General features: G+C 41.4%; 1 protein-coding gene across 3 annotated transcripts in view; it reads right to left on the bottom strand.

Annotated features, from left to right (window-relative positions):
• The window catches only part of SYBU (syntabulin), a 94,917-nt gene that overhangs the window by 37,593 nt on the left and 33,244 nt on the right, over positions 1–24,080 (bottom strand). For all 3 annotated transcript variants that reach the window (XM_056110092.1, XM_056110090.1, XM_056110091.1), the window contains exon 4: positions 21,102–21,299. In XM_056110092.1, the coding sequence (XP_055966067.1) occupies positions 21,102–21,299 (198 nt within the window). The remainder of the gene's footprint in view (positions 1–21,101; positions 21,300–24,080) is intronic.

The following is a 24,080-nucleotide window of genomic DNA, read 5'->3' as shown; positions in this document are numbered from 1 at the left end:
CTTCAATTGGAAGTAGAGTTATATGTGTTTGCTTTATTAATACACCATATAGTTCATATATACACAGTATTTATTTTTGCAATGTGTCATATTTTATATACCATATGTAAAAAGAAATAAGGGAAGCACCAACAATTAATATTGGAGTGGAAGGTTGGGCCCAACTCGATGCTGCTCAGAACTTACTTCTAGCTCTGTGCTCAGGGATCACTCCAGATGATGTTCAGAGGATCATATACATTTACATATATATACACCACAGATCATTTCATCCGTGCCTAGGATCAAACTGGGGTCCACTGCATGCAAGACAAATGTCTTATGCCCTATACTATCTCTCTGACCCTAGTAACAATTGATTTAAAATAAATGATCGTAAAATGATTAAGAGAGTTAGGGTAAACAGCTCAGTTGTAAAGTACATGTCTCACATGAATGAGGTTCATCCCCAACACCACAAGAAAACGACAGAGAGAAAAAGATAAAAGAAGGGAGACTGGAGCAACAGCAGAAGTATTACCATTATACTACCTTGCACATGGCTGACCAAAGTTTGATCCCTGACACCAAGCCCTGCCAGGGGTTATCCCTGAGCACAGAGCCAGGAGCAATGCCGCATGTGACCCCCTTCAAATAAAACAAAAACAAAGAGATAAAAGAAGACAGGAAAGAGGGAAGAGGCTATAACATGTGTCTTAGAGAGACTTATATATCTTAACAGAAGAAAGAGCCATCTAACAATGATAAAGCATAACAATATCACCAAAAATTAAAATATAAACTTTAAGGGAATATATTTTTGATAGCAATGGTTATAAAGTTAACCTCAGTGTTTCTGACCTTAAAAATCTGTTTTTAAATCTTTTCTAAGTGCTAATCCAGTACTTCCCCCGTGCAAGCCTTTTTCAAGCTCACCTCTGTGCACACATGTGACTCTCCTTTCCCAGAACGCATCCCACACACTTAGGCAGTTGCTGGTTGACTGTCACTCCAGTGTCTGGCTTATAATTAAAAAAATGAAAAGAACTGATGGAAACACCAGGAAGTATCTTTACTGGATTCCACTGTAAGATTACAGCTGAGATGGAAGAGAATGCTGAGTTCAAAAATTTATTCCAAATCAAGAATGACCTTTTTTTTTTTGCATGCGTGCATGCTTCTTTTTAAAATTTATTTATTTATCTTATTTTTAATTTATTTTTTTTAAATGGATCACCATGAGATAGAGTTACAGTCTTATAAGTCATCAGGGTTACGTTTCAGTCATACAGTGATCGAGTACCCATCTCTCTCCCAGTGCCCATTCTCCACCACCAATGTTCCCAGTAACCCTCCCACCACCCCTAGCTCTTCCCACCCCCTGCCTCTGTGGCAGGCACATTCCCTCTTACTCTCACTCTCCTTTTGGGTGTTATGGTTTGCAATTCAGGTACTAAGTGGCCATCATGTTTGGTTCGTAGTCTACTTTCAGCACACATCTCCCGAGAGAGACCTCCAATTAGCATTTACTTAGTGGTCCCTTCTCTATCCCAGCTGCCTTTTCCCCCAGCACATGAGACCAGCTTCCAAGCCATGGAGCAATCCTCATGGCTCTATCTCTACTATCCCTAGGTATTAGTTTCCTATTATGTTACTTTATATTCCACAAATGAGTGCAGTCATCTTATGCCTGTCCCTCTCTTTCTGACTCATTTCACTTAGCATGATACTCTTCATGTCCATACATTTATATGCAAATTTAACGATTCGTCTTTCCTAACAGCTGTATAGCATTCCATTGCATAGATATACCAAAGCTTCTTTAACCACTTGTCTGTTCTCGGGCACTGATGTTGTATCCAAATTCTGGCTATTGTAAATAGTGCTACAATAAACATATAAGTGCAGATGTCATTTCTACTGTACTTTTTTTTCTTGGCAGGGATCCTTTACTTCTTCCCCAACTAGGAGGGAAAAGAAACTGCCCACTCTTAGGTTCAGGTGCGACCTCTAACACTCAACAGCAGTTGAGACCACCCACAGTCACCACAAAAATCAAATTTCCTTGGCGAGGCTGGTATATCTTACCTATCTCAACCGCTGGGATAAGTACAAGAAGCTAAAAACTCAGAAAGATCCATTTTTCCCTTAGTAATGTTGCCGTCACACATGACTAGGAGCATCTTTCCCTCCAAAACACTCACAAATGAGAGAGGACATAGCAGAGTAATGCTGAGACTTCAAAGTCCTTCTTGGAAGTCAACAAAAGACTTTGACTCATCCAACTAATGACACAGCACCCAGTACCTAGCATACTGCAAACTGTGCCTTATCATAACCTTTGAGTGCCTGGAGGATGGAGGACAAGTCACAGTGGAAAGACAAGTGGGGCATTATTTTGGTCACAGACCAACAGAGGACATGTTAAAAAAATGCCTGAGTGTGAGTAAAGATTACTTAAAATTTAATTTTTTCCCTAAAACATTATATGGAAGACACTTCAAGACACTGCATCTGAAATCATATTGAGCAAAATATACCAAGCACATTCATTAACATACATTAGTCCCCACTTCCCAACATCAAAGACCTCATTTTAAACTACATCCAACTAACAATGTTCTCCTCTTTTTCCATCCTTGGGAATTGATACTGTTCTTGTGGCACACTTAACATTCTTTCCAAGGCAGACATATGAAAGGAAGACAATATACCAGCAAGAAGGAGAGGAAGAGAAAAAGGACATGAAAAAGAAGAGAGAGCTTCAAGATGTAATCTGGGTCAATTCTTCATGTGCCTGAAAATCAGCACCAGCAGGATCTGCACATATGGCACTGGTTTTTCTTTTTCTTGGCTCAGATGTCACAGAGGATTAGTGCAAATGGAAAAAGTCCCAGCATGCTGCCTATTTTTATACGGATTAATCAATCATAACCCATCTCATCCTCTTCGTATTATTCCCCAAACTTTCAACTTAATGAAATACTCTCTCTTCAAAACATGTCATTTACTGCACTCTGAATAAAATCCTTTTAGAAAGGAAAAACGAGCTTAAAATATAATCCATATATATTTTTTAAAAAGCACTGGTTGGATTTTGAACCCAGGATCTCATACCTACAAGTTAAGTGCTCTACCACTGAGTTACATCTCTAGGTCAGTTGTTATTCTTATTAGATTTTTCTGTAGTCTAGTGCCTACTACCATATAGGTAAAAGGTAAAGGTAAAGGCCCTCCCGTTGATCATCGATTTGCGCGAGTGGGCCCAGTAACGTCTCCATTGGAGACTTTGTTGTTACTGTGTTTGGCATATCGAATACATCACGGGGAGCTTGCCAGGCTCTGCTATGCGGGCGAGATACTCTCGGTAGCTTACCGGGCTCTCTGAGAGGGGTGGAAGAATCGAACTCGGGTCAGTCATGTTGGCTGCTTGCAAGGCAAACTCCCTACCGCTGTGCTATCGCTCCAGCCCCGGCAAGCTAACTACCATATGTATATGTATATATTATAGATCACATGTATCCATTGTGCCAGTGGCTATAAAATGAATTGGTGCACATCTTATGATCTATATTTAGATAGTCCAATTACCAAAACAAAAAGCCACACAATTTGAAGTGAAAAAATTATAACATCTTACATTTCGTTAGCTACAATTTTTTGGTCTATACACAACAATTCCTATGTAATTATGATTCCACAATTCCCATAAAAATTCCATAGCATAGATAGATTCTCAGTTAAGTACTGAATAGGAAGTTTGATAGGCGGTAATAGAACCAAACCTAAGCTTTACTCAGCCTCATCGTAAAATGATAGTGATGATGCCTATAATATTCATAACACAATAATAGATAATATTTGTGCAAGCCTTCTTCCTCTGGTTATAATTAGTGACTTTTCACAGTAACCTTGCATGCTTTTGGTACTAGTATCATTTCCACTTTACAGATAAGGAAGAGGGAGAGTTTCAGAAAAGATTCAGATATCTTGATGTTAAAGTGAAATCCTGTTAAGCTGGTTTTCACATGTGGACAGAATTCATCACATACACATTGAGAAAAAATTATTTAGGTTACTATTCTTCCTAAAAAACATTGGGGAGGAAGTCATTTGACATTATTTCTGGGTGTCCAAAATCATAATTTCTACATAATCACTACAAAGCTTAGGTATACCCTTAGATATCAGCTGCTCCACCCATGGATAAAAATTAAATTTATAAAGTAATTAAGCAATGATTTAAATGATCTAAAGTATCATGGCAATTGACCCCAGTGGCATTCAAAGCAAGAGGGGTCAACAGTTCATTCACATTCTTAAGGAGGATGTTTTTTTTTCACCCTTTGGGGGTAATTAAAATTCAGCCAAGACTAACAATTGGAAAAGAGCTTGCACCTTGCCTGAGTGGTCCTAAGTACAGAAAATAAAAGAAATATATAATCTGGCATTACTCATTCTTTGGCATGATTAAAAAGAAATCTCTCCTATGTCTATGTAGCCCATTCTTTGCCTTTTGTTAAGCCATTTCTCTACTGTGGAGAGTCTAAAATTCTTAATTGTATCTAATTTTAAAGTTATTCAACTAGAGCTTAGGTCACCATATGTGGAGTCTTTGTTTTGTTTCTACTAATTAATTTTAACACCACAGGCATTAATCATTTGCCCAGCAGATGAAAATCGCTTTAAGATGACTCATGTGTTTTACAACATTGCACACTACCCAGCCCTTATGCTGTTGGAATGTACAGCAAAGAGTAAGTTTAGATCAACTCAATTATCAAGAATTTTTTAAAAAGGCTTTCACATCTAAGTTCCATAGAATGAAGAATTCCTGGCTTTTAATTGGATGCCACGTTAGGAGAAGTTCTGGGGGTTCAGAGAGAAAGTGCTCCAGATCGTTTCAATGATGAACCGGCAGACAGGACCACAGAAGCGGGCTCTCTCTTGAGAATATATACAGCACGTCTGGGCCTACACAGAGGCCCACTGCAAACTATGCGCAGGGCCAATTAGCATTAATTGTGCTCTTCTAATCCCATTGCACACCACCAGTACAGCCAGCTTTGCATTTACAAAAGCAGCATGTCCTACTCAACGCCTAGAGCGTTAATAATGCTCAGAGTTATTCTAAAACACGAGCATCTGTGGTTCCTCTTTTTCTGTTCTGGCTTCGAGTGGCACAAACAGACTCGCAAATGGCAAGTTTGTGTGTGTGCCTGCGAGTATGTGTGTTTAAGTTCCGTTGTCGACTCGGCATTCAGACCGTCTGAAAGGCATAGTTGAGGATTTATTTTTAGACTGCATTTTTAGCCATCCACAACCAACTTTCCACACACATCCACATAGAGCACCCCCTCTGTGATCCAATATAATTATTTACTTAATGGGACTAATATTACTTACTTAGAAGGTAAGCTCCGTTGACTTTCATGGCAAACACCGCTCTGCAAACAGCCTCCCACCACAAGCTGGGGTGTGCCGTGTGCAGAAAAACGAGGTGTAGCACTCGGCTCTGGGTGGAGAACAGTCTCACAGTGGGGTATCCATGGAGACGGAGCCTGCTACATGTGCAGGGCAAGGAAGTTACTCTGCTGGGCACCATAGCAACAGGAGGCAGAAGGATGGCCAGCCTATCAGGGGAAAGCACAGAAGCTTCTCCCTGGCGACTGCAGCAATTCAAATCAAACCATCGCCCTCATGAATGGACACAAAGCGTTAAAGACACACCAAATCATCCAAGAGAAACAAATGCCTCCACAACAGCCCCGGCTAAGCTTGGGACAATATTGGAGCAAAAATGTGTTTGTCTTTCTAAATGACTCTATCCTACTGGGTAAAAAAGAAATGGCATCCAAACCTCATACATTCCCCAGGGCAATGCTTTGCCTGGCATGCTTTGAGGAAAGTGCTTGGTGGACTCCCTGAATCCCAGCTATTTAAATATGCAAGGCACTTCACAGTGGGGCCAGGAGAGAGAAGAGGAGAGAGCCATTGTTCCAAAGGAGTAAATGCAATCAAGGGCTCTGGGAGACAACTCTGGGGATATTCTGCCTAAACAGGAGTCTGCTGAGAGTAACCGCATTTATTATGCTTCCACAATGTCCTCCATTATATGAGAATAATCCTAACTGAAGAGGCATCTGTACTACAATAGCACCCGTGTGGAGAAGTTGGTGCATGGTGATTCAAATGCCTCAAAGTTGTACTATTTGTAAACACTCCTAGCTTCCCATTTTATAACAATGACGTAAATGAACATCAACAACAGCCATCACTAATTGAGTACATATTGCGTTCCAGGCAGACACCCTGTCAGTACAAACACAGCTTCTTAAAAATGCCAGCACTGATGTTTGCAAAGATACGGGTTGCACAGTATTTGCTATGATGCATGTACTCTGCAATAGCACTGTAGCACTGTCCTCCCGTTGTTCATCAATTTGCTCTAGCGGGCACCAGTAACGTCTCACAACAAATTGTGAGACTTGTTGTTACTGTTTTTGGCATATTGAATACCTCACGGGGAGCTTGCCAGGCTATGCCATGCAAGCGAGATACTCTCAGTAATTTTCTGGGCTCTCCAAGAGGGGCGGAAGAATCAAACTTGGGTTGACCGTATGCAAGGCAAACACCCTACCCACTGTGCTATCCCTCCAGCCCGTACTCTGCAATAGCCTAACCAAATTTATTACCCACACAGCAACCTGAAAAAGCCAAGCAGCAATTATGCCTTCTATACAGACAAAGATGAAAAAAAAGATTTTCTTCCATTATAAATGGTTCCACATTCTCTCTTTTTCCTACTCTCCTACATCACAGATGACCTGGGCCACCCTATTCAATGTCTATATAGAAGGTGACAGAGACCTTCCCCCCACAATTACCTCTAGGAAAATAAGGAATAACCTCCATTAGGGTCTTTACAAAGCCTAATAGCCTAGTTGCTTATTATGGAACACTCTCTCTCTTTCATAATTATCTTCTTTGAGCCCAAAATGCTATTTGAAAGAGACACGTGAATCTCAACTGACCTCAATCAGTATTAGAGGGGCTGCTTCCAGGGGTCAGCAGACCGATTCTTTCAAATGAAGGGGTGAAGAAACCCAGAAGCAGATTTTATGATTATTCCTGGGTCTGACTTCTCCAAGTCACCTCCCTCCCATCATTTTAAATAGGGACCAGACCTGCCCGCCTAAGGCCTCACGCACTCACGCATTCTATCGCTTGAGCTATCTTCCTGGCCCAACTTCTCCAGCCTTCGAAACTTTGTTTTATTATTGTGGAGGGTGACAAACCCAGGGCCTCATGGGTACATAGCTTTAAAACTAACTCAATAAACCAGGCCCTACAACAGTGAGCACCTTACCCAGTTGTTTTTCTTTTTTCCAGTTCTGTGACCTGAAACAATGCCATCAACACAGAGTAAATGCTTCATAAATATTTGTTTAAATGAATGAATTAGGGTGTGTGGCCTCCAGAGTGCAGCCCGGAACCTGAAAGACGCAAGGCAGGAGATTTTCAAGGTGGCAGGAGCCCCAAACTGACATCAGATCCAAATTACTGGGACACTCTGCAAGGTGCTAATATTCGAACATTGCAGGTTGGAAGGCCCTGGGGTGTGGCTTTCTGAGCAGGTATCAAATCTGCCTTCAGTTAATCTCTCCTATTATATCCCATAAGAACCACGAATTAACCTCTTATTTGGAACTCACTAACCAACCAAATTAGGCCAATAGTCCACTGGCCTAGTACTCCAATGAACATTCCCCGAAAACACAAAAGCAACCATGAGTGCAAGAAGCCAAACTTCAAAGGTCACAATGACAAAGCAATGCAGAAACTCACCAGGCTTACTGAGTGAAGACGTTAATTCAGATGACCCAACCAGTAAAAATGAGCTATATAACCTCTGATAAGGAATTTAGAATGTAGTTAAGGATGAATAAGGAGCTCAAAGAAACAATGGAACACTCTGCCAATAAAATAAAGGAGGATATGAGAACAGAGATGAAAATATAAACAAAAATACAAACAGAAATGACAGATCTGAAAAACCTGGCCTCAGCAGCAGAGTAACAGCTGCTGAGGAAAGAATCAGTGAGCTCCAAGATGAGGTGCAGAGAATCTCCGGAAGACAGAAAAATATGGAAAAGACCTTCAGAATAAACCAACAGAACAAGAGAACATTTGGATGAATTAATGAAGAACAACGTAAGACTGATTGGGGTACCAGGGGGGCAAGAAGAAAACCCTATGAAGAAGCACCTGTCAAAACCATCATTGCTGAAAGGTTCCCAGAGTTGAAGAGTGCATGCACTCAGATCTAGGAGACCTGAAAGGTACCAGCTAAGAAAAATTCAAATAAAAGTACTCCAAGATACATCCTAATCAGAACAATGAAAACCATAATAGAGACAGAATACAGAAAGCAGTTAAGATCAAAAAAAGAAATTCCTTACAAAGAAACACCCTTAAGACTTACATACTTATCAGATGAAACCCTCCAGGCCCGAAGACAGTGGTGGGATATGGTGAATAAATTCAATGAAATGAATGTGTCACAAGAATACTTTACCGAGCTAAACTCTCCATCATATTTGAAGGAACAAGAAACAGCTTCACAGATAAACAACTCAGGAACTTCATAGACTTAAAATTATTGTTACAAGAAGGACTAAACAGGCTACTTTAAGACAAGGCAAGCCCCTCAAAAATAATGAACTCCTGCAGAAAGATGGGACAAAACCCCATCACAATAATCTCTCTCAATGACAATGGGCTAAATGCACCAATGAAGAGATACAGAGTGACAGAATGGATTAGAAAATTGGACCCAAAATCCTGTTTTCTTGAAGAAACACATCTGACCAATCAGATTAAACACACATGCAAAGTGAAAGTCTTGAAAACAACTCTACAAGCAAACAACACCCTCAAAAAAGCCGAGGTGACCATACTATGATCAGACCACAAAGACTTCAGGTTAAAGAAGATTTTAAGAGACAGTGACGGTCATTTCTTAATGGTCAAGGGATCTGCACATCAGGAAGAACTCACAGTCCTAAGTGTATATGCATCTAATGAGGAGCAAGCAAAATACCTAAAACAACTGCTAATAGACTTGAAGAAAAACATTGATAGCAACACAATAATTGTAGCTGGAAATTTCAACACTGCTTTTTAACCTCTCAATTGATCAACCAGACTAAAGAACCTCATGGAAATACTTTATTTGAGGGAAGAAAGAGAAAGAAAGGGAAGAGAGAGGTTATATATGACTATATATATATATATATATATATATATATGTATGTGTGTGTGTGTGTGTGTGTGGTGTGTGTGTGTATAGCACTGTAGCACTGTCCTCCCATTGTTTATCAATTTGCTCAAGTGGGCTCAGTAACGTCTCCATTGTGAGACTTGCTGTTACTGTGTTTGGCATATCAAATACATCACAGTTAGCCTGCCGGGCTTTGCTGTGCGGGTGAGATACTCTCCATAGCTTGCCAGGCTCTCCGAGAGGGATGAAGCAATAGAACCTGGGTCAGCCAGGTCTGCCATGTGCAAGGAAAATGCCAAACTTTTTGTCCCCCAAAAGCTGAATACACATTCTTCTCCAGTGTAAGGTAAAGGTAAAGGTAAAGGCCCTCCCGTTGATCGTCGATTTGCTCGAGCGGGCCCAGTAACGTCTCCATTGGAGACTTTGTTGTTACTGTGTCTGGCATATCGAATACTCTCGGTAGCTTGCCGGGCTCTCCGAGAGGGGCAGAGGAATCGAACTCGGGTCGGCCATGTTGGCCGCTTGTAAGGCGGACGCCCTACCCGCTGTGCTATCGCTCCAGCCCAGTGTATATGGGACATTTTCCAAGATAGACCACATGCTGGGCCACAAAACATACCTCTCAAAATTAAGAGGATAGAAATTGTGTCAACTATATTTTCAGACTGTGATGCACTGAAAATATAAGTTAATCACACACAGAAATGGAAAATCAAATAAAACACTTGGAAATTAAACAGCTTAGTGATGAAAAATTAGTGGACTAGAGAGGAAATCTAGTAAATCAGAAGATTCCTGGAAACAAATGAGAATGAGGACATAAGCTACCAGAACTCATGGGACACAGCTAAAGCAGTGTTAAGAGGAAAGTTTATAGCCCCGTAAGTATTCAACAGGAAAGAATAAAGAGCCCACATAAATAACTTCACAGCTTAACTAGCATCTTCGAAAATGACCAACAAAAGGAGTCCAAACCAGGCAGGGGGTAGGAAATAATAAAACTTAGAGCAAAAGCCAACAAGCTGGGATCCCCCTCCCCCTTCCAAATCCCAAAGATTAATGATATCGAGAGCTGGTTTTCTGACAAAATAAAAATAAACAAGATTGAAATCACTAGTGAGACTCACAAGAAAGAGAATCCTAATAAACTGAATCAGAAACGAAAAGGGGGACATCACAACAGAAACCACAGAAATTCAAAAGATCACCTGAAAGTAGGTAAAGGAACAAATATGATAACCTCTCAGTATCTGTATTGCAAACCATAAGACTCGAAAGGAGCAAGCGAGCAAGAGAGAGAGGGTGGTTGAGGGAGGGAGAGAGATGGAAAGTCCGTGCCACAGAGAAGAGACAGGCTGGGGGGAGTGGCAGGAGAAAAACCGGAGACAGTGGTGGTGGGAAATGTACACTGGTGGAGCCAAGGGTGTAGGAACATACTATGACTGAAACCAGATCAAGAACAGCTTTATAAATGTGCTGCATAGTAATTCAATAAAAAGAAAGAAAAAGGGAAGGAAGGAAGGAAGGAAGGAAGGAAGGAAGGAAGGAAGGAAGGAAGGAAGGAAGGGAGGGAGGGAGGAAGGGAGGAAGGAAGGAAGGACAAGTCAATACGTGGCTAAGATTCAAATCTAGAATTAATAAAAAAAACTCTTGTACGTGTAAGTAGGGGTTCCATTCTCTATTCACCTTTTCTTGTGAGGGCTTCCCCCAGGATTCTGGGTGTACCAGAACCCTATCTGTCGCTATGGGACATGCAAGGCTTATTTTCAGCCACATGAACCAGAGTCCTGGCCTTCCTTTTCTCTTCTACACTGACACAGCCATCATCTTCCTGCCATGCTATCACCATTCCTGTCGATGCATCTTGGGACATAAGTCCACTACAACCAACTTCCTCAAGTCTTAACTCACCTAATCATGACCTTTATTCCATAACTTCCTGCTATGTTTGAGTTACAACCAGTGGCTGGTCTAAGTGGTGCAAGACTAACTCAGCGAATTACTCAACCGAGCATACCTTGCTGTCAATACCTAAGTATGTCAATAACCCAACAGCAGAGCATCATACCAATTACCCAAGGATGCTGCTGAAGGAGACACAGAGGTCAGGGCATTAGCCCTCTGGCTCCTGTGTTGCTGGCGAGCTGGGCTGTCTTCGAGTGCACAGTGCTTCCACACCAAGCCTGGGGGATCCCTCCCTTTGTATTCTGAAGAACTTGACCCTCCTCTTGCCCCTCCAGGATGGGAAATAGCTACAAGCCGTGCCATGTACTGTTTGCCGGAATGACACCACCCAGCAGTGTTGGGGAGACTGTGAGCAAGTCTGAGTTCATTTTGGGGGCCTAAGAATACAATGTGACCACTTGGGGTCACACCTCATGATGCTGGGGGGAGGGGGGCTCTAGAGTTATACCCACTGGCACTCAGACTTCTATGTTACAATGGAAATGGTTCTGGGGTCCTGTGTAGAGTAACTATATGCTCCTGATCATCCCTTTGCTGTCTCCCCACTCTTGTGCCAAGGTTTTTGCCAGACCTGATTAGATTCTCCCCTCCAAACCTTGCAAGCAAAGTCTCTTCAATTTGGGGGAGAGGATTTCTACTCAGAGCTGCTATCTGTATGATTTACAACTCTCGGCCCAGAAGATCATGCGCAAAAGAATTTTCCATTTTTTTTTAAATGCTGGCAGTCAAGACATGTATTTCACAGTGTGTGGTCTGTGGGAGGGACTGCACATTAAAGCACTTAGTATGCAATTGGCAGGCCTCCAAATTGGTGGCTAGAATATTGTCCCTGCAATAAACCGCAGTACATCTGGGATGTGGAAGGCAGTTACCTTCGGGAAGATGAGGATTAGAATTCACTAATTCTTGGAGAAAATCATTACAGGACCATTTGGCACCATTCCATTGACAGGGTCGGGCATCAAAAGCACAGATGGGAGAAAATCACAAGAGTAAATTCTGGTATAAAGATAAACACTCAAGTGCACGCTTCACACAGAAGCTCGACTTCACCTTTCTGGGCTCTGCTGGGGAGACTGAGAAAATACACAATAGCCCAGCCTAAATCCTTCCGTGCAGTCCCCTGGCAAGGTTACCGTGCAGTACTCTCCTGAGAATGCATGTTTCTTTCTAGTTTCTAAGCAAACTCTCTAGTTTAAGTTGAGAAAGTCTAATGGTCTTTGTTTGCCAGAGGGAGTCACAATATGCAGGGCATTCTATAAAACATCTTGACAAGCAGAGGAAGGACTAGCTTTATGATTAAGTGGAAAATGCTGAAGGCCTTAACATTCCTTGGACGTTCACATGCTCATGGTTTATTTCACTGCAGTGCAGCCAAACATCCTTATGTTTTCAACTCGGTCTTTCATTGAAGTTACACTAAGGTTGCTTGGTTTTATTATCTCCAACGACTGGAATAATCTCCATATGTATTTCATCAGCTAAATTATTAATGTTAGGAAGAAGTTCCAGGGGTTCTATAGACATAAAAGACAAATGATTCCTGTCTTTATTAACATATCTTTCTCCAATGTCGACATTCTCCAACTGCAATTTAAGTAGCTCCTTTCAAGGCAGACCTCATAACCAATGATGCTCAGAGTTAGGGGCAAGGCTAGAGAGATTGTTCTAAGGGTTTGAGAACATGACTGGGATACAGGAGAATCTGAGTTCAATTCCTGCCACTGCAAATCTCTCCCTCCCAGCACTTCTCAGTCAACCTTAGACCTGACTACGGAGCCTGACCAGTACTCACACAAGTCTCTGGTCTGCACAAGCAGCGTGTTTCACTGAGAGTAGCCTCACACTCCCTGAGCAGTGCTTGAGAACTCCTTTTCTCCCCAAAGTAAGGAGATTATCCTGCTTAAAATCCATTTACAGACCGTGTGACCTTGGATGTGTTACTTAACCGACCTGTGCTTTAGCTTCCCATCTGACACATGGGATAATGATATCCTTTGCTTGCCCTGATTTTGGGATAAAACAAGTAATATGTTCTAGGATAATAAATGTGTCCTGCTGGAGAGCTGGAGCGATAGCACAGTGGTAGGGCGTTTGCCTTGCACGCTGCCAACATGGCCGACCCGAGTTCGATTCCTCCGCCCCTCTCGGAGAGCCTGGCAAGGTGCCGAGAGTATCTCGCCCGCACGGCAGAGCCTGGCAAGTTCCCCGTGATGTATTCGATATGCCAAACACAGTAACAACAAAGTCTCCAATGGAGACGTTACTGGGGCCGCTCGAGCAAATCGATGATCAACGGGAGGGCTGGAGAGCTCGCTCACAGAGCTAGAGTTTATGCTTTGCATGCAAGAGGCTCAAGTTCAGTCCCTGGCCCCTCATTTGTCCCCTAATTACAGTAGGAGTGATGTCTGAGCAACAATCTTGAAGTAACTCAGAGCCAGACTGAGTGTGACGCAAGACAAGCAATAAATAATAGCTTGAAATTAAAAAAAAAAATTTAAACTCAGAGTGTCAGCCACAGCCCAGTCCCATCGCACATCCTTCCAGATGTTTTCAGAAGAATTTCAGTTCCTGAAATAGATGACAAGCAAAATAGATGACAAACTAAGTGAGGCTGTTCATGGCTGTTGGAAGACCTTTGACTGAAACAGTAAGTTATTAGAAAAATACTGCCTTGCAGGAATGCAGAAAGTTTCCGTATAACAAAAATCTTGTTCAGCATTAGAATGTTAAACTTTTCCATTCCACAAAACTATTTCTAAAATGCTTGTAACATTTCCCTGCCCTCAGACACGTCATCTTCTGCCAACTCTACCGGCACAATGACTCGATGTGTTCTGCAAACCTTCATACTGCACGAAGACCTCCCAAGCCTGGAGCATCTGAAGTGCATCAAAGATCACTCTGCTTCTGAGTGCTCCTTGTTCTTCACTCTGTCCCAGCTCCATTCCTGTCCAACTGTCCATCCCCACCCCACCAGTGTCTGCTTACAGCAAATACTCCTCCCATATCAAGTGAAGTGACAACTGGACATGCAAGAAGATATAACGTTAAATGAACTAAGGCAGAAGAACACAGGATAATTGCATTTAAAAGTGGTATTTAAAGTAAATGGATGAGGAAATGCAATGTTTAAAAGAGGTGGGGGGCCGCCTAACTCACCCTTGGCCCCAGAGTATAGGGAGGAGAAGGAAAGAAATTGATTGGAGAAATGAGGGGTGATGTGGGAGAAGAGACAGAGGAGAAGCAAGGGGTGGGGCTGGGGGCAAGGAGCAAGAGGATTCAGGTACATTACTGCTGTTGAAGAATGCTAAATAACCAAACCACAGAGCCACAGAGTCAACAATGTTGAAATCAGGGGCCGGAGCCTTAGTACAGGGGGTAGAGCGTTTGCCTTGCATGAGTCCAACCCGGGTTCAATCCCTGGCATCCCATATGGTCCCCCAAGCACCACCAGGAGTAACTCCTGAGAGCAGAGCTGGAGGAACCCTGAGCCTCTCCAGATGTAACTCAAAATAGCAAAATAATAATAATAATAATAAACAATACTGAAATCATGAAACCCAATCTTTAACAACCAAACTTAAAAATGAGCCTGTCAAGCTAGTCGACTGGGGTGGGGCGTAGGGTGTGAGGAGAGAGAACCTGGGAACACTGGTGGAGGGAAGTTGGTGGGGGGAGGTTGGTGTTAGGACATTGTATGTCCAAAACCCAATGATGAATAGCTTTGTAAATCACTGTGCTTTAACAAAGCAATATGCAAACAATATTATAAAATAGGTATTGTCACTGTTACTGTCCTTCTGTTTTTCATCGATTTGCTCGAGCGGGCCCAGTAACGTTTTCATTGTGAGACTTGTTGTTACTGTGTTTGTCATATCAGATATGTCATGGGGAGCTTGCCAGGCATTGCTGTGCGGGCGAGATACTCTCAGTAGCTTGCCGGGCTCTCTGAGAGGGTTGGAAGAATCGATCACGGCTCAACTGGGCCGGCCTCATGCAAGGCAAACGCCCTACCACTGTGCCATCACTCCAGCCCTAAAATAAGTAAAAATTTTAAAAAGGAATTGTTTCAAATAAAATTCGATATAGAACTTTGAAAGATGTATCCTATAAAGAAAGCGCATGACATTCACCATATCTACCTTAAGAGCTATAGAGAACCCACCATTAATATTCACTAGGAATTAGTTTTGCAACATGATGGGGAAATGTACAGATTCTGTTTACTCTTCACAAAGTCCCCTTTCACAGATGGTGAGTACAATATTTTACGAACTTCACAAGTAACTGAGAAGCACATAGTTATCAAATAGAAGTATGAAGATCTGAACCAAGTAAGATTCTGGAATCTGTACAGTGTCAGCTACAGCAGCCCCACCTCTCTCTTCCTACCATCACGGAATAGGAAAATTTGGGAACCCTAAATATCTGTAACATCTTCACATTCCTCTAGCACAGGAAGCTCAAGTCCTTTAGAAAGTCAGCTGCTACTAGGGAAGCTGTTTCTCGGTGCTTCCATGTCACCAAACTAACTTGCAAGTGAAAGTGATGTTTGTGATAAGCACAGGACACCTGTAGGTTAGAGGTTGCGCAAAACGAGGCCTTTGAGGATTGAGGGAGCCACTGCTGATTCATCACTAACCTAGTTGGTGCCTTCAGAGTTTTCTAGCAAATGCCTCTGGAGATGGGAAATAGCCTTTTTCCAGGAGCTGGCCTCTGTTATTGTTGTGAGGTTATTATAGTTCATCTAGCCGGCTCTCGATTTCAATCGCCTGGCAGGTGTCTGATGACAAGGGAATACCAACTTAGTAAACTTAGTAGAAGAGATCCGGTGACATCTTTCAAATGCAGATTTCAACATTTCACTTTCTGACTGTGCATTTCTTTTAAACTCTGGTGGCCTTGAGCATTTGTTCCTTCCCCACCTCTTTTAATCACAGGTTAGGGAGAAAGTTTGGTTTCCTTCCACATTTTTAATTGTTTAAATTGTGGTGCTGTTTCCCAGCTCCCCGAGAGAAAGGAATTTTTACATCTGTTTATAAAACAATGACACTAGGTTTTTTATTTTGATTTCTTTCTTTCAAATCAAGCCTTGCAGGAGGCCCAGGATTGTCACTTAAAGTCCTCAAGCTGTAATTCGATTAGGCTTTTCCGTCAGGATGAAAAAAAATCTCATTAGGAAAACTAACTGAACACAAAACAAGCTTCTAGAATGAAAGATCAAAAAAAAAATTTATTAACATTTCTATTAAATATTGTATTTCATTAAATTTTAATATTTTTTAAAAGGTTATTAATATTATAAACAGGCTGAGGGCATGACTGCAGGTAGAGGCCTGCATTAGATCCTGAGCAATGCTGGGGCGATCCCTGAGCATGGAGAAGATAGAGCTGAGTACAGAGCTGGGAGTAGCCCCTGAGCACTGCCAGAAGATGATGATGATAATGAAAATAGCAACAACACTAAACTCTGACGGAAATGTCTTCATTTTTAACATTTTTAACCTGCACTATTGGGTAGGTACATGGTACTGTATTCTGACAAGTCCTAAGCTCCTACAAGCAGGAATGACATTGATTTTGATGTGATCTTTTTGCCCTGTGCTAAACACAACTCCGTGTGTGTGTGTGTGTGTGTGTGTGTGTGTGTGTGTGTGTGTATTCTCAGTTCTCCTGTAAGTATCCTTGAACACCAGATTTGCAAAACTCTGGCTAGCAGGTTGTGGTGAACCAGTCCTGAATTGGCTGAACTGACTAGTGGCTAAAAGGAAAAGATGACATGGAAAGCATCCCTGCTCTACGGTTAGCAGAGTTCAGGGTTGAGGATGCAGTGAGAAGGGGCTATGAATTCTGGGCTGAGGATGCAGTGAGAAGGGGCTGTGGGATAGTACTAGAGGGCCACGGAGACACTGATGGGCAGGGTATGGCAGCACTGCAAGTACAAAATAACAAAGGGAACTGTCATTAACCATGCTAATGCAATACAAATAGCTGATTTGGGGCAGGGGGATGGCAAAAAAGAAAAGGTAAAAACACTAAGTCAAGGCTCAGGCAGACCTTGGGGTGTTCTCTGAATACAGGTGGGCAGATTCCCTACCCCTGAACCGCCCCCCACCCCTCTATGATGGGAAAACCCAGCAGCCCCCAGCTACACCCTCCATCCTGCTGGCAGAGAAAGAAGAAATGGCTCAGCTTCACAACTAATCTAGAGAAGAACATGGTGCCTCCAAATCTTCCCAGCTAAACCAGTCTGGGCTGACAATTCAGGAGTCCTCTCAGAATGGGATTGGGCAGATCCTTCTTTCTTCCCAGAGGAAGAGCAGCCGGAAGCCATACCTGACACCCCCTGACGTGGAAGTAGCCCAGCTTCACAACTGAACCTTCTCCAAGTGCCAAGTCACCAAATCCTTCCAGATTTATAGTTCCTGCACTGAGGCGGCTGTGAGACATCTCCAAATTTCCTAATACTATCAGTCCAGTAGGATGACAGCAAATCTGATGGGAAAATTGTGAAGACCTTCAGGCTCAATGAACAAAAACAACACAGAAGGCTCAACTAGCAGCAATCAGCCCAGTAAATTCTGACAATGACTTTATTGAGAGCACTGTGAGATGCAACAATGATCACAAATTCACTTTTATTGAGCTAAGTTTTGATAATTCCACTTGCCTTTGCAAACAATATGAAGCAAATTTGTGTGTGTCTGCAAGGGGGCAGGCTGGAGTGATGGGTGGGAAACTGGGGGCATTGGTGGAGGGAAAGTCACACTGGTGTTAGGGTTGGTGTTGGAGCATTAAATGTTTGAAATAACTGTATCCTGAACAACTTGGTAAATCACAGTATTACACTAATAAAAGAAAATTGGGGGAAAAAATAAAACATGATCCAACCAGACCATAGGGGTGGCTTTCCTTTGCTCTTTGATGGGTATTTGGAATTAAATGAGAAGAGTCAAAATGATAGAATGCTCACTGCCTCCAAGAAGTTCCAGAACACACCTGACCTGGAGGGAAGGAAGTCCTTTGTGCTCTGAGGGAATCGCTGTCCTGCAGGAGGGCAGCCTCACTCAGCAAACCTTCCATGCCCTTCGGGGCATCCTGTGACTTATCTGCCTTCTCCTTCTGCTTCTGACACTTCTGGGAGGAGCATTTCAATAACACCATTTAAAGGTGAATGGCATTTTTCAGAATCTGGAACAACAGACCTAAAATTAAATAGGCTCTGGTCTTTCAGCATTAGGGGTGGAGATTCTGAACATCTGCAGGGGCCCCTAATTGCTTGCTATTTTAATGCCTGGGCACTGGCAAATGAGTCGATTTGTTTGAAAGAAGTAGGGCAGGCATCAAGAGCCATCAAAGATCGGTCAGGGCTTAAGAGAGACTGTCACTTGGGGTTGGAGGAGGTGGAACCCATCAACAGTTTCTTCTTGGCTAACAAATGATGTCTCTCCAGTTTGCAGAAGCTCGGAGTCATCCGGGGGTCTCCCTTCCAGGATTTCCCCTCTTCATATTTATGAGGCTGACAAGGATACACTGCTGAGTGTGCAGAGGACTTGAGGTCACGCTGCAGAGTTTTCTAAGTACAAAGAGCTAAGTACACAGAACTGGGACCTATTTCACAGGAGAGAGACTTTTCAGTGATGGTGGAGGAATTTCAGGCAATCGAGAAACTAATTTTAGGGGGTCCCTTTCTTTTTTTTTTTGCTTTTTGGATCACACCCAGCAATGTACAGGGGTTACTCCTGGCTCTGCACTCAGAAATTACTATTGACAGTGTTCCAGGGACCATATGGGATGCTGGGAATCAAACCTGTGCTGGCCACATGCAAGGCAAATGCTCCATCCGCTGTGCTATCGCTCTAGTCTATGTGGGTTAAATACAAATAAATAAAAATATCACAAGATAAGACCTGATTTGGCCATATGAGTGCTCCTGAGCAATTACATAAGAAGCAACTGGAAAAAGTGGAATTTCAAGTGCTGCTTCTGGGTAAGGATCATGAAACTTGGGACCATAAATCCTAAAACATGAACTAGGAAACCTCAGAAACTGCTGTGGCTATGATGTGCATATGGGTTCATGGCTTTCATAACTCCCAAAGAAACTGTGCTTCAACCAACAGGAAATTCAACCATCTTTCTTTCCTTCTTTATTTTGGAAGGTATTTTTTTATTTTGAAGACCTAACATTTTTAGCTAGAAAAGTGACACCCATCTGCAAGATTAGCAACATGCTCAATGTGAGTTCTGCATATACACATTTTAAGTCTTAAGGCTAAGATATGATTATTCTTAGTATAATTACTTATTGGAAAAGAAATGAGAATCATGTGTGTGAATGAGTGCACTAGGAACGAAACCCAGGGTCTCCTATGTGCAAGCATGTGGTCTGCCCCTGAGCTGCATCCCCAGGCCAGTATTAGTAAATTAAACTCCCATTTCATTTTAGCTTATCTTTTCTGCATTACCCTGTCTTTTGTCATAGTATTTCCTGGAATTACTATCTCTGCAAAATGTATTTTTGAAAGAGGCAGGAGTGAGGATGTAACAAAGACAAAATAATTTCACCTTGCATTCGTATCTTTCAATGTCTTCACAATGAAATCTACATCTTCTTTGTAATCTAGGAAGCTGACACTCTTTCCTGTGCCATTTTTTTTTTTTTTGCTTTGATTAGATTCATTGTTTCAATAAAAGATTCCTGTGCCATTTAACCTCAATCCCAAAGCCAACCTCTGTGATGGTCACTTTATAGCAGCACTGTGTACTCTTATCACAAATCATTCTCTTTCTTCTTATAATATTTCCAAACAAAAAAACTATTAACAAACTCATCATGCCAAACACGTATCAGGAACTATTAGGAAGCAGGAGGATTTTATTTCCGTGGTTAATTTTGCTCCTACATTCTCTTTGGCTGACTAAAAGCAAGATGAAGTACAACAACCCATTAAGATATTCTGTTCACATCAATTATTCAGGAGGAAGAAAGTAGAGAGATGGGAGAGGAAACAGGACCAATTCTTAGCTCATTGGTTATAAGGCTGGCTAAGCTCTTTGTACAATGACATCATCGCCGAACAAAAATGAGAAGACAATATAAGCACTAAGGATTTATGAAAGCCTTTAATCTATTGTTTTAGGCTCAGGAAATTATATATTATAGCTATGAATATTAAGGAAAATTAAGTGATTTAGAGACTTTTCTCTATGCCAATGCTCAGGTCCTTTGCTTCACTATTACACTTGTAATTTTACCAAAACTCTGTTCAGGTACCATACGTATTTACCAACTCACAATATTTATTTATATATTAGAATTCTGAGAATTCATCCTTCTGATATTCATGATATTTGAGTCAATGTGACTCCAAATTATATTTTTTAAAAAATCTAAATATTTTTTATAATTATCGAGCACCTATGTACATGTAACATCATATTTGTACTTAAATGTTTTAAAGCAAATAAAAAACTAGGTTAACAAGCTCTCTATAAACTTAGATCAAGATCACCTGGTTGGTTTGTATTTCTTCATAATTTGCAGGTACTTCAATGGTACCATGTAATTTTTTAGTATAGGTTCTGATAGGATTATATAGTTTAAATGTCTGTTAGACTATCTAGTTTATATATCTCTTCATCTCTGTTTTTTAGAAAGGTCTGAATATTGGATACACAGAACACTGCACTTAATCATTAACAACAGAAAATGCTCTATGATCTGCTCCGACACCTTTAGAGAAAAAAGCTTGCTGGTTACTGGAAACAGTGTTCACTTTCCTGAGCCAGACTTCAGGTGCTTCGTTGCAAATCTGAAAAGTGTCCCATCACAAAGTTCTGATAAAGCCGTAAAGGGTGGTGCACTCACCTGGCTTTATAAGGCCTGACTTTGAGTCCTTCTTATGTCGAGTTGATTGAATACCTCCCTCACCAGCCATTGCAATGGTGCATTTCTTTCTGATAAAATCTTCATCATTTTCAGCGCAAAATCCAACAGCGATGCTTCCAGTATCAGGGGGCGTCTTCACAGGAGACACTGACTGGCTACTTGGACAGCCTGTGTCATCTGGAAGACAGAAAGCATGACATGTTGAAGAAGATGCACATGAGTTGGCTCTCAATGGTAAACAGTTTGACAATCTGTGTCAATCCACTCATAAGCTTCACATCTCACACTGAGTGATGTACGAAAATCATTTCTCAATGAAATGATATAATTCCAAGTTGCATGCATGGGCTCTCACACATGATCCTGCTTATTCCTCAAATTAACCCTGGAGCATACCCTCCTTTCATTTCCTGTTGCTTTTTCCCAAACATTTCCCATTGCTTTAGCTTATAGAAAATATCAGCTGTGAAAAGAACCCATTTTAATGTAAAGCCTTACAAAAAATTTGTATTAGAAATATTCTTGCAATGTTCAAGTTATCAAAGTCCATGCTCTAGGAATGAAGATTTTTTTTTTAGGAGTTAGTAATAAAAAGTTCACTACAGCAACACTGAATTAGTATGCATTGGTTAGTGTGTGTTGTTTATATCAGGGGAAAAAATAGCTGAGTATTATTAACTCCATCAGTTTTTTGTGAAGTGGACCATTGGTTGATAGCATTTGACAGAAATCTATCTGGTTTTAGGAGTTCAAGAAGCAGAATGAAGTGAACCTGTTTTATCATTCTATACATTCAACCCAAAATAAACCAACCAGATATTTTACTCTCTGGGCTACATTGATAAAAATTAAATGATGCCATACAAGAAACAACCACGACATTTTCAAACCACAGACTAATACCACAGTCATTATTACAAATTATATGCAGTAGTCACATACATATGAAGCATATATCTTAATATGTGCATATCAAAATAAGCACAAAATGAAAGGACCTGTGTAGATGTTTATTAAGTAAACAGGAAAGTCAAAATGCTCATGCTCACAAATTCTCTCCATATTTGTTAAGTCTTCATGATCATTGGTTAATTCATTTATATGCTAACTTAAAGATGTATGAAAAGAATTTTTTTGAGGGTTCACACCTGACAGTGTTCAGGGCTTATTCTTGGCTCTTTGGTTACAAATCACTCTGCACGGGCTCGGTGCTAGGGATTGAACCCAGGTTGGCCATGTGCAAGGGCAAAAACCCTACCCACTGTATTATTGCTTTTGCCCCTCATATGGCTTTATAGAAAATTTAAAATAAATTGATCACACTGTCACACTGTCCTCCTGTTGTTCATCGATTTGCTCGAGTGGGCCCAATAACATCTCCATTTTGAGACTTGTTGTTAATGTGTTTGGCATATTGAATATGTCACGGGTAGCTTGCCAGGCTTTGCCGTGCAGGTGAGATACTCTCAGTAGCTTGCCGGGCTCTCTGAGAGGGGTGGAGGAATCAAACCCAGCTCGGCCTGGCTGGCTGCATGCAAGGCAAATGCCCTACTGCTGTGCTATCACTTAAAAATAACTCCTCTGAATATCATGCCAAGTGAAATGAGTCAGAAAGAGAGGGATAGGCATAGAATAACTGCACTCATCTCTGGAATATAAAATGACATAATATGAGACTGACAACCAAGGACAGTAGACACAAGGGCCAGAAATGTTGCTCCATAGTTGGAAGCCTGCCTCATGAGCTGGGGAAGAAGGCAGCTGGAAAAAAGAAGGGATCACTAAGTCAATGGTGGTTGGAGGGATCGTTCAGGTTGGGAGATGTGTGCTGAAAGTAGATACAGGACCAAACGTGATAGCCTCTCAGTTTCTATATTGCAAACCATAATGCCCAAAACTAGAGAGAGAGTATCGGGGAAATTGTCTGCCATAGAGGCAGGGGCAATACTGGGAACATTGGTGGTGAAGAATGTGCACTCAGGGAGGGATGGGTGTTTGATCATTGTATGACTGAAACTGAAACATGAAAGTTTTATAACTGTATCTCACGGTGATTCAATTAAAAAAAAAGAAAAAAGAACTCCTCTATAAAATTCAGTTTTGGGGACTGGAGAGATAGCACAGCAGGCAGGGCATTTGCCTTGCATGCGGCCGACCTGGGTTTGATTCCCAGCATCCCATATGGTCCCCTGAGCACCGCTAGGAGTAACTCCTGAGTGCAGAGCCAGGAGTAACCCCTGTGGATCGCCAGGTGTGACCCAAAAAGCAAAAATAAATAAATAAATAAATAAAATAAATTCAGTTTTGTTTGATAGTCCTTTACCAGATATAAAGGATTTTTATCTCAATTACTTTAGTAACAAAAACAAAAACTTAAGTAACAAAAACAAAAACTGAGTGCATAACTTTATTATTATTATATTTTATGAATAGTAAAGGAAATAAAATAATTTGTTATTTTAAATTAAATTTTGAGAGGTTGAATAAAGAAAGTAAAACTATACCTAATAACTAGAATTCATCTAAAACAGAATTGTCATTGTTTCATTTTTGGCCTTTACTTATTTATTTTGAAATGTCATCGTTGAAGTAACAAAGTGAACTTGACAGAAGTAAATAACGTGTTCCTTTTGATGTGCCTTTAAAATCTGGGTGGTGGTGCAGGAGGGCAGTAAATTCATATGTGCAGAATCCCATTGGACCACTTAAGGAAGTTTTTAGTGACTATTCCTGCCTGGCATCTTCACTTCTTGCTTTATGCTTTGTTCTTCCTGACCTCCTAAAGAAACTTTGACCCCCAACTTACAGAGTGAAGAGAACCTTCACAGCTGACATTGTTCAAACCTTTCATCTTTCAGTTTCATCAACTTTCTCTTACGTTTGCATGTCTTAAGTTTCAACTCAGAGAAATACAAGCTCTTCTGTGGAGGTGCAAAGCTGATAATTACTCAGACAAGA

The sequence above is a fragment of the Sorex fumeus genome, unplaced genomic scaffold, assembly GCF_029834395.1.
Source record: "Sorex fumeus unplaced genomic scaffold, SorFum_2.1 ptg000002l, whole genome shotgun sequence".
NCBI classification, from domain to species: Eukaryota; Metazoa; Chordata; class Mammalia; order Eulipotyphla; family Soricidae; genus Sorex; species Sorex fumeus.
The sequence above is the reverse complement of the archived record's forward strand: the minus strand, read 5'-3'. Positions and strand labels throughout refer to the sequence as shown.